The 10,399-nt window shown below is 63.3% G+C and overlaps 1 protein-coding gene across 1 annotated transcript; it reads right to left on the reverse strand.

Annotated features, from left to right (window-relative positions):
• Positions 1-279: 279 nt before the first annotated feature.
• LOC125613090 lies at positions 280-9,319 on the reverse strand. The gene is made up of 4 exons (XM_048792403.1): positions 9,292-9,319; positions 5,455-5,653; positions 4,788-4,967; positions 280-4,657 (listed from the first exon to the last, which is right to left on the reverse strand). Exons 1-4 carry the CDS (start codon positions 9,317-9,319, stop codon positions 3,799-3,801), a joined length of 1,266 nt encoding a protein of 421 aa, XP_048648360.1. The 3' UTR covers positions 280-3,798.
• Positions 9,320-10,399: the final 1,080 nt, after the last annotated feature.

Consider the following 10,399-nt stretch of genomic DNA (forward strand, 5'->3'; position numbering starts at 1 on the left):
TTCCTCCATGGCCTGGGGTCCACAGTCCGACGGCCCCTCGGGTCCACTCTTGGGATTTTCGACTCTCCAGGCCCCAGCATTCCCAACGTCCCTTCCCGGCTTCCCGTTGTCCCTTGGCCCTTGGCAAGCTCTAAGACCCGTCCCACTTACTTTTCTTGCTCCCCAGCCCCCCCCCCCATTGGGATGCTGCTGGGAGGTCAGAGATCTTGATCTTTTCTGCTCCCTGCTGAGTCCTGGGGCTTGGGACAGCCCAGCCACAGCAAGTGCAGTGAGGCCGATTGAATCAACTCATCCCATTCACTTGCTGCGCACCTACTGTGTGCCAGGCACTGACCTGAGCCCTGGGGCTGCAGGGGGATTAAGGTGGGGCTCTGGGCACGCAGAGAGGAGGTGACAAGGTTCCTGGGAAGGGGGTCTGAGCTGAAGGCCAGTGCCTGGCCTGCACTGGGACAGGGGACAGTGGGGTCGAGGTGGGGCGGGGTGGCCATGGTGAGGGTGAGCTGGTGAGCGAGCAGGGAAGCCAGGGCTCTGAAGTACGCATCAGGGGCTCGGGCTTGACTGGTGGGCGCCGAGGGGGGGACAGGCCTGCGTGGAGAAGGCCGAGGCACCGAGCAGTGCTGCGCACCTGGAGCCCAGGGGACCTCGCGCTCTCTCCTGCCCGTCCGTCCCCAGCCTCAGGGACCTGGCCTCTCTCTTCTAGCTCCCCCCCAGCCCCAGGGACGCTACCTGCTCTCCTGCCCCTCCCCTGCTATCTCCAGAGGTGTTCCTGCCCCTTGGCCCTGCCCGCGCAGTGGACAGGACGCATGTCCCAGGAGGGTCACAGCCACAGGCCCCTCTCCAACCCGCCTACTTGCTGCTTCCACTTGATTCCAAAGGCCTCATGGTTTTAGTCCAGACTGCCCAGAAGTGGCCAAACAACTGGCCACGGGAGACAAGAGACAGAAGGAAGTTCAAGTGCTATCCCACCCACTGCCTCTCCTCTGGAGTGTCAAGCATGCTGTCCCTCCATGCCACAACAGGGGGGTCATCATCCCCTTCTGAAGACGAGAGACTCAGCTCCAAGGAGGGGAGATCTTGCCCCACCCTCATGGTGCCCCAGCCCACCCTCATGGCGCCCTAGTCTCTAGTCCGTGGCGGGGGTTGTGTGCCCTCTCAGCTGGTGGGGCTGGCGCAGGCTCTCAGCCATGGCACCATGCTGCTTCTGTCCCTTGGTAGGCATGGGGCCATGGACTTGGCTGGCGCCCACGCCCGTCAGGTGGAGTGGAGGACTCAGGCCCTAGAGGACCTTCGCCCCTTGGTGACAGTGGCGAACATGTCTGGCATCTGGAACCCTCTGCAGTTGGCTGGGACTAGGGACGGGCGTGTGGCGGGAGGGCACCTGCAGGGTGCGAGTCTCCGGAGCAGGCCCGGCTGTGCGCAGGGTCAGCGCCTGGGTGCCTTGGCTTGGGGCAGCACCCAGGATTGCAGACTGGCTTCCTGCAGGGATGGCGAGGCTGACGCTGACCAACCGTTGAGGACTGTTTGCAGCTTCGGGGCCTCTGGGGACGTGCATCCCTCCCAGCCGGGGCCAGCCGGGGCCAGCCGGGGCCAGCGGGGCTCCTCATTCCTGGTCTCTGTGTAGGAGCAGGGCCGGTTCTGGTGTTTGGAGAAGGTGGGCCATGCCAAAGCTTCCCCCTTTCAAAGTGGAAATTTCTCCTGTCCTTAAACAAGGGGTGCCCGGTGGGCCTGGGGGTGACCTGTTAGTTGGGTCCATGTTCTGAGGCTGCCATGGCCCCAGAACACGGGTGGCTTTTTCAAGCAGAAATGGATGCTCGCGACCTGGAGGCGGGGGTGGGCGAGGCAGGCTGTGCCTCCTCCAAAGGCTCGGGGAGGCTCCTTCCTGGCCCCTCCAGCTTCCCGTGGCTCCAGGGGTCCTTGGCTGTGGCCGCTTCCCCGGTCTCCACCCCGACTTCACCTGACCTCGCCCTGTGTCTCTGGGACTGTGTCCCGTTCTCTCATCAGCACTTGCCCCTGGACCTGGGGACAGGGCTCTGGGTGAGCTGACCTTTAGCTCGTTGCCGTGTTAGGGCTCCCACGTGGCCCACTCTGCAGAGGCCAGGCCAGGGCACGGGCAGGACTTTAACTGTTCAGCCGCTACGTCTTGGCCAGTCTCTGAGGGAGGGCTGCTAAGGTCACTGCTGATGGCCCAGGGCCTCCAGGGTCCTTTTCCTGCCCTGTGGTTAGGACCCCCTGAGCCCCTGGTGGCTGCTCACAATCCTGGATTGGCTTCGGAGTCACCCACCCGGGTGTGGTCCAAGTGACAGAGTGAGAATTGGGAACACAGATGCCCCGAGTCGGAGATCCCTGGAGCTGGGCGGGACTGACCTCTCACCACAGAGTGGTCAGGTTTCCAGGAGATCCCAAGCGTCCGGTCTAGGGTCAACCTTGAAAGCCACCCCCACAGCCGTCCAGGTCTCCCCAGCTGGATAGCCCGAGCCGTGTGGCCTGGCGTCCTCATTCACACCGCGGACAGGCGTTTAGGTCTGGCTCTCTGTTCGGCCCAGGACTGTCCAGCGTCCTCAGCCGGGAATCCCTCAGGAGAAGCTGGGGAATGTCCGTGTGACATGCTTCACTCCCAAACTCAGAGCTTGCCTTAATGTCAATCAACATGGGGTCGAAGTCTCTGGAAGGGCTTCAGACCTGTTTCTTGATGCCCGGCGAACAGAGGGCTGATTGTTTGGTGTCCGGACCAGGGTCTTCTTTGTGACTTAAAAGTGGTGAAACCGAGGCTTGCTGAGAGTGACCTTTAGCCCCATGGCAGATGATGCCAACGTACCAAGGAGGAAAGAGTGCATGTTTCATTTTTCTGAAAAATTGGGAATTGGTTTACCATAGGCATCCGGATGCCAGAACACTCGAGCATGTAGTTACGTATTTAAGGAGAGCAACCAGGGTCAGCGGCCGTCTGGAACATGGACAGGACACGGGCCGCTGGCCCTCCACGTCCCCTTCAACACCCTCCTGCGCTGACATCTGTTTCAGCTCTGCACGGACCTGTCTCCGTGCTCTGGCCTCGTGATGGATTGGACCGCGTGTCCGCCTGTCAATCACCAGGCAGCTGGGGTGCTCACAAACGAGACTGCAGCTGGGCGTCCCAGGCTCCCGGTGATTCACCCCTGGGCTTCGTCCTCTGGGAGTCCCGAGGGGTCATGGGCAAGGGTGTCCGCCGCTTGGCAGCACCCAGGGAACATCTGAGAGAGTCCTCTTGATGGAGAAGCCACCCGAGGTGTGTTCGGACACCAGGCCGGTTGCAAGTTTCATTTCGCCAACCTAAGTGGCCGGATGCCTGGCTCCAGTGTCGCGACCCTTGCCCTACAAACACTGACGTTTCCTCTCGTCTGCACGGTCACGGGTTTGTGCTAATGCTGTGGTGCTGACCCGTCTCCTGTGGGTGTTGGCAGCCCCACGGATCCATGTGCTGCTGGCCTGACCTCCCAACATGGGGGCATTGGAGGTGGTGCCCTGGGACAGCGGGGCCTGGATGAGTCACGGGTGGGCCCACAGTGGCATCAGTGCCCTACAAGAAGGTGGCTGTGCACAGAGGGCTCCCGTGAGGACACAGCGGGAAGAGCCCTCGATAGAACCTGGCCATGATGGCCAGGCTGGCCGGGACTTCAGCCTCCAGCCTGGGGAGACGGACACCTGCTCTAGAAGCCATCTGTCTGTCGATGACGTAGACGCCCCCCCAGCTGTGGCACAGAAGCCACCCGTCTGCACCCCTGAAGCCACCGCTGCGGTGTTGAAGTCACGTCTAGCAGGTTACCTGGGTCTCACTGGGCACCTTCTATTTCTAGATTCTGAGTCCCCGGAGGCAGAGAGAGTGTCCCTCCTCTTCACTGCGCCCCGGGCTGGGCCCCAAGCTCGCGTGCTCACTGGAGGGCTGCGGGTGCCTCGGGGAGCCCGAGCGCCAGGCTGGAGAGCACAAGGCTCAGGCTGGTGTGCCTTCCAGCCATGGCTTCCCGACAGGGACCCAGGGTGCACGGGGAGCCGTGGGGGTGCCGCATCCCCTACACGCGGCCTTTGGGGACAGCTGAATCTTAGCTTCCTCGTGGAGTACCCGGGTCCACAGAAGCCCCCCCTGGGGAAGTGGGTGGGAGCTCCGAGGAGCAGCTGGGGCATGGTGGCCTCAGTGGGCCGGGGCTCGCTGTCACTCGTTGGTGGGGTCAAAGGTCCTTGCAGGAAGCTCCATGAACCAGGAGCTCCATGGACTAGGGCTTGTCCCCGGCAGCAGTGGCTCTGTCTGTACAGACAAGATCTGCGCCCGTCTGCAGAGCCGTTATCTCCTCCCTGACGTGTGGCCAAAAGTGCCCCCCGGGTATCTGTGCCAACCCCTGCCACCCGTCTCCGTGGCCTTACTGGGACAGGGTCCTCGCCGTGTGGTGAGTGAAGGATCCGCGGTCGTCCTGGGTGACCCTGCGGGGCCTGGTGCAGGCAGAGTGTCCACAGGGAAAGGCGGGGCCACGGGGACCAGGTGCAGAAGCAGAGGCAGGACCGCGGGCAGCGGGGCTGGGGGTGCAGGGAGGAGCCCCAGGCAGCGGGCTGCCGACTCCTGGACCTCAGGCTCTGCCGCGAGCTGGCCACGCTCTGCTCCTCGCTGGGTGGGGTGTGTGGTGCTCTCCTGCAACAGAGGCGGGACGCTCAGGTGCACTTCCCAGTGGCTGCGCCTGCCGGGCCTGCAGCCTGCCTGGACGGGATGTACTGTGAGCTGGGGGTGGGCTTACTGTGAGCTGGGTCCCGGGGACACTCACCTTGCAGTGCCCAGCAGCCCCGCCCCAGCCGGCCGTGTGGGAGGAGCTGCGGCTGCTACCTTTCTCGGCCCGCTCTGAGGTCTGCCTCCCTTTCCCAACGCCCAGGCGCCTGAGCTGGCGTTGACTCCCTGTGTGACCCCTTTGAGTCCAAGTTCTCTGGGGCTAGCAGAACTTGGAGGCCTGAGTCCAGCAAAGACCTTTCACCTGGCCAGGTGCAGGTTCGAGCCAGACCAGTGCAGCCACCTGGGGGTTCTGGCTGGGACAGACTTTCACCTTTCCCTCCTGCACGGAGAGCTGGAGTCATGTGGTGCCGGGAGCTGCGGCAGCACCTCTGACCACATGAGGTCCAAGCAGAGCCTAGATGGGGCCCAGTGGCCCCGGGGAGTCAGTTTCTGGAGGTATTATTTGAACTCTGGGGCAAGCCACCCCTGAAGACCCCAAGCCACCCCTGAAGTCCCAAATCCACCCTCGGGCCGTTCTTTCTATAAGTCAGTTATGTCCTTTCCCGGAGAATAAGAGAGGACTGTCGTCATTGCCCCAAACCTGTGGCAAGACAGATCCAGAGCGGGAGCTGGTGGCCGGGTCGGGGGTCTGTGACTCTCCTTCTGTCCCCCTGATTTCCCTCCGGGCGGCTGTGGCTCCACCTGGCCCCTCTGTGGACGTTTGCCCGTCCTGGGGGCGAACCCCGATTAGATCAAGGCAAAGCTCCTCCTGCAAAACTCTCCCCAGAGCCTGGGGCGGGGGAAAGGCGGGTATTGGTTTCCCATCAGATAAGGCGATGGCGGCTACAGATGCCGCCACTTTCTCGGGGCGTGCCGGGGTGGGTTCAGTTTCACAGGCCGGACACGTTTCTGACAGCGTGGTCTCTACGGGGAGGAGGGGGAGGGTGGCAAAGGCCGGAGATTTATCGCCTTTCTAGTGGCTCTGACAGGCTTTGAGAGTAAGATGTCATGGTCTGTGGCAGGGACGGGGACAGGGGCTCACCGCGGACATAAATTAGGGTAGAGCAGCTCGGGGCCACTGAGCCGACCTCGGCCAGAGCCGCAAGCTGCTCTCAAGGGTGAGCACTTCGCTTCTCCAGGCCCAGGGGAGCCTGGCTCCTTCCACTTCATTTCCCAGGACAAGCTCAGCGACTGGTGCTATTTTCATGCCCAGTTTTCAGAGGAGGAAACGGAGGCGCAGAGAGGTCAGGAGACTTGCCCCAGCCACACAGCGAGCAAGTGAGAGCTGGAATCGAACTAGGCGCATGCTCCTTGGCGGAGCTGCTCCTGAGAGTCCCTGGGAGCTTCTGACCCCCAGAAGTGTGTCCCTCACCGTCTACACCAAGGGGCACAGGTCTCTGGCTTTTCCCAGGTGGCGCTGTTGGGCCCTCAGGCTGCGGTGCCAATGCACTTTCTTTGGATGCCTCGCCACCCCGGCCAGCTGGGCTTCGTTGACCAGCTGGCTCTCTCTGAGCCTCGGGTGCCTCCGGGAGGAGCCTGGTCCAGGCACCCTTTGGGGTTGTGAGGCCAAAACCAAGCACAGGAACGTGGGCATCAGTTCTGGACCCTGAGGGCCCAGGTCAGCCTGGGCCCAGCCTCTGACTGTACTCCACCTGGCAGATGTGGGCATGCTGTGGACCAGGAGGGAGGGGGTCTTCCAGAGGACAGGGACCGCTGGGTGCCTGGGCCCCCTCCCGTTTTCCTGCTGGGATCCGGCCTCCCCTGACAAGCTGCTACGTTGACCAGGGTGGCCAGAGCGTGGAGCAGTGGGAGCCGTAACCGTCGGTCTGTGCTGTGGGTCCTTGTGGACGTAACCAAGGTAAGACCAGGTCAATAGTGTGGCCCTAATAGGTGTGACTGTGACTCTAGGGAAAGGGGCCATCTGGACATGGTGCCCAGGGAGGAGCCATGCAGAGAAGGCAGAGATCCAAGTCGTGGTCTTCAAGTCAAGGGACACAAAACGGCGGCCACCCAGAGCTGCAGAGGCCGGAGCAGGTGCCTGGGAGCCTCCAGGACCTGCTCGCCCCACCTGGGCCTCGGCTCCTGCACCCGGAGCCCAGCGGGCGTGAGAGTGAGTGCCCGTCGTTCAGGTCCCGGGCACTCTGCTGCTGGCTGGCCAGCTGGGACCCAGGGGCTTCTGTGTGCCGTCAGCTGGAGGAGGTGTCCAGGGGTCCCTCCTGCTCGCCACCTCAGACCCCCTCCTTGGAGAGCAGCTCTGCAGCCCTCGGCCAAGAGCTGATGGAGCGACTCTGGAAGACGGGCTCTGCTGGGAGGGGCCTCGGTCGTGGGCACAGACGGTGGCGTGGGAAAGGCCACGGCCGCTGCCGACTGATAACCTCCACAGGGAGGTTGGTGCAGGACACCCAGATAAGGCAAAGCAAACAGGCCTGGCTATCACCCCTGGCAGGCCATCAGAGCCCTGCGCCACTCAGCAGTGGACTTCCCAGCCTGTCCCCGTGTGCAGCTGCTCATGAGACAAAGCCACCGTCCTCGTCCCCCATCCACCCACTACGTGCATCACTGAAAACCAGAGAGGCCCTAGACAGCAGCTGGGTGGAGAGGGGACGCGGGCACCTTGGAGGGGACCGAGGGCAACAGTGGCTGCCACACACTGAGCTCTGACTCAGTGCGGAGCTGAGGCCTCAACCCACCCCATCCACCCATGTCACCCATCTGCTTGAGGACAGAGAGTAGGAGGGTCAGCGGCAGCAGGCCCAGGCCTCTTGGTGGCTCTAGGACAGACATAACTAGGCATTCCTGGGACAGATGTGGCTGAGAGCCAGGGCTGCTTGGCGAACCCAGCTCAGCTCAGCTTAGGTGGGTGACCTCTAGTGGGTGATGTGGCCAGCATTCAGAGTTGGCCACACTGGAGCAAGCCCAGCTTGGCCACCTGCTGGCCAGGTGACCCTGGGTGAGCCTCTGCTCCAGCCTCTTGGAGAATTACAAGGAGCAGGTGCCCGATTCCAGGGCCGGGGAGGCGCTTTACCAGGGCCCAGAGCGCAGCCAGTGCTCAGGGTCGTGGGTGGCGAGGGCCCTGCCTGCTCCTGCGGGGAGTGCGGGGGGGGGGGCATGCTACGTGTCCAGGGTGGGGGCTCGCCCCTCAGGTCTCCCCTCCAGCTTCTCATGTGGGGGGGGTCCCTGCACAGACGACTACATCCAGGACCTCAGTGATTGTCCTGGGGGACCTGGCAGGCTTTGGACCCAAAGACGGCATCCTTAGAAGGGGTTCAGAGAGAAGCCGGGTAAAGACAGAGACAGAGGCAGGAGCGCTGTGGCCACAAGCCAAAGGACACCTGGAGCCACCAGGAGCTGCCAGGAGCTGGAAGGTGCAGGCAGGAGCCTCGCGGAGCCTCTGGAGGGAGCGTGGCTGCCTGCCGCTTGACTTGGGACTTCGGGGCTCCAGACTGGAGAGTGCACTCTCTTGCTGTAAGTCATCTGGTTGTGACAATCTGGGGCCCTGGCAGGTCCTGCGTCTCTCTTCCTGCACTATCCAGGTGGGTGCTGGTCAGCCCGGTGGCTTCAAGAAACACCTGAGCTGCTGAGAGTCGGCCAGGCGCACATTCCAGCAGCCCAGTGTGCAGAGGAGGGTTGAGATGGGGAGCTGATTTCTTCGTAATCAAATCCAGAAGCTGCGGCCTAAACCGTGTCCAAGAGACTTTCCAGGACCCGAGCGTGGGCAGCGACCTGGCGGATTTGATCCCTTCAAGCAGACAGAGATTCCTGGGGTTTGGCTGTCCTGGTGATTCCAGAGCAGAACGCGGGGGATCGTCCAGGAGTGTGACGGAGCAGCTTTGCTCTGTCTCCGGACCGAGCGAGCAGCTGGCCGCCGTCATGCCCACTGATCGCCTCAGCACTGGCCAGACTGGGGGCTGCTGAGGACCCCACTGGGGGCTCTGCCAGAAGCGCAGGCATCTTTCAACCCTCCCCACCAAGTCTGGGAAGGGCCAGGAGCTGTGCTGTGGGCCCAGGGCCAGGAGCGGGGACAGGGCAGGCGGGGAACCTGCTGGGACCAGCCAGGGGCAGTGCACAAGCCCCGGCTGGCTGGAGAAACCCCCCTTCTGGAGCCGGCCTGCGGGGGTGGGGACAGGTCTGTATGGAGCCACCTGGGCTGACTGCGAGCTGCCGGTGGCCTGGGGGCTCCAGGTGGCCTGGGGCTCCCCAGTCTGCGCATCCTGGAGCCTGGGTTTCTGCATCTCACAAGGAGCAGGAGCCGCAGGATCCCCAACTATCCCAGGAGACTGTGAGGGGAAGGAAGGCCGTAGGGAGTGGCCGGAGCCTGGGCTGGGTGCTGACTTGCATCGGGCCCTGCCACCTCTTATTGGGGGACAAGGGTGTCACCTCCCCCCTCTGGCCTCTTTCACTCACTGGGCAAGGGGAGAGGTGCTGGGATTTGTGGTGGGCTGCTGGGACGGTCCCTGGGAGCTGAACACAGAGCCCGTGGCTCTGTGGGGACAAGCTGGGAGGAAGCAGGTCTCGGGACGCCCACTGTGGTGCGGGTGCCGCAGCAGAGGCACCACGCTCACCGCTGTGCCCACGGACCTTCTTGGGCATCCTGGCGGTGGACCCTGCCCCTCGCCAAGGAGCCCTCGCTGTGTTCCATTGAAAACCAAAGAGCGTGTCAGATGTCTCGAGCTTTGTAAAGTGGGGACACCTTCAGTGACAGTGTTGGACGCGCGTCCGCGGCCAGTGGGAGGCTCCCCTTTGTCTGTCCTTTCAGGTGCGCCTGGGAGACCACGTGTGTGGCGTCACCACCTTGCCTTTGCAGGCCAGGGGGCAGAGAGGGCAGGTGGCCTGCCGCGGTCACCAGCGGGAAGCAGCAGAGGGGTGGAGGCCATGGTCTCCAGAGCCCTGCTCTAGCTGCTCAGAGAGGCCTGTGCACGTGGATATGGGTGTGACACATGCACACACATGCTCACACACACATCTTCTGATGATGCTATTTCATGATGCCTGTGACACTCAGGTGTCCTGGCACAGGGCTCGTGCCCACTTGCCGTCACCTCCCAGCCAGAGGTCTCATGTAAGTTTTCTGCACCAGTTTTGACTGAGCCCAGCACCAGCCTGTGAGCATGGGGTGGGGTGTGGGAGAGGGGCAGGGCGGTCTGGCCCCCAGGCCCGGGCAGGCTGGGCGGCAGCACAGGTGGAGGGGTGGCGTCTGCAGAGCTCCGTGAGGGCCCCAAGGAGCGGTCTCTCTGCACCTCTGTCCTCATCCAGTGCAGCCTTAGTGCTGAAGGACGGAGGACGAGGTTGGGGCGACACTCTGCAGGCCCAGAGCACGGGCAGCGGCCTGGCGCTCACAGTGGAGGGACAGCCAGGAGGCCAGGGGCAGGTCCCGGCCAGTCCTGCATGTGCTCACACCATGTTCCTACAGCTCTAGCCCCTGAGAAAGGCCGGTGTGTGCCAGGCATGGAGGGCGCAGTGAGACAGCAGGGTCCCTCAGTGTCCTCTGCCTCCTGTCCTGCAGGGGAGCTTCCTGGCAGCAGGCTCATGGAGGCCTGGCCGTCTCAGGGTCAGACTGGCTGGCTGTGTGCCCTCTGAATGGTGGGTGGGAATGGCGGCCGGGTTGTTTGGAGCAGCTGTGGGCTCTGTCCGTGAAGCATCAGGGACTCCGAGGCAGGGAGCCGGGGCCAG

This window comes from Marmota marmota, unplaced genomic scaffold (assembly GCF_001458135.2).
Source record: "Marmota marmota marmota unplaced genomic scaffold, marMar, whole genome shotgun sequence".
NCBI classification, from domain to species: domain Eukaryota; kingdom Metazoa; phylum Chordata; class Mammalia; order Rodentia; family Sciuridae; genus Marmota; species Marmota marmota.

Bases quoted from the DNA above. Each gene is read 5' to 3' on its own strand.
- LOC125613090 (XM_048792403.1), bottom strand. From the start codon at position 9,319: ATGCCCAAGAAGGTCCGTGGGCACAGCG. The intron at 5,654-9,291 runs GTGAGCGTGGTG...TCCTCCCCGTAG, and splicing joins GAAGGTCCGTGGGCACAGCG to AGACCACGCTGTCAGAAACG. The intron at 4,968-5,454 runs GCAAACGTCCAC...TGCTGGACTCAG, and splicing joins GGGGTTCGCCCCCAGGACGG to GCCTCCAAGTTCTGCTAGCC.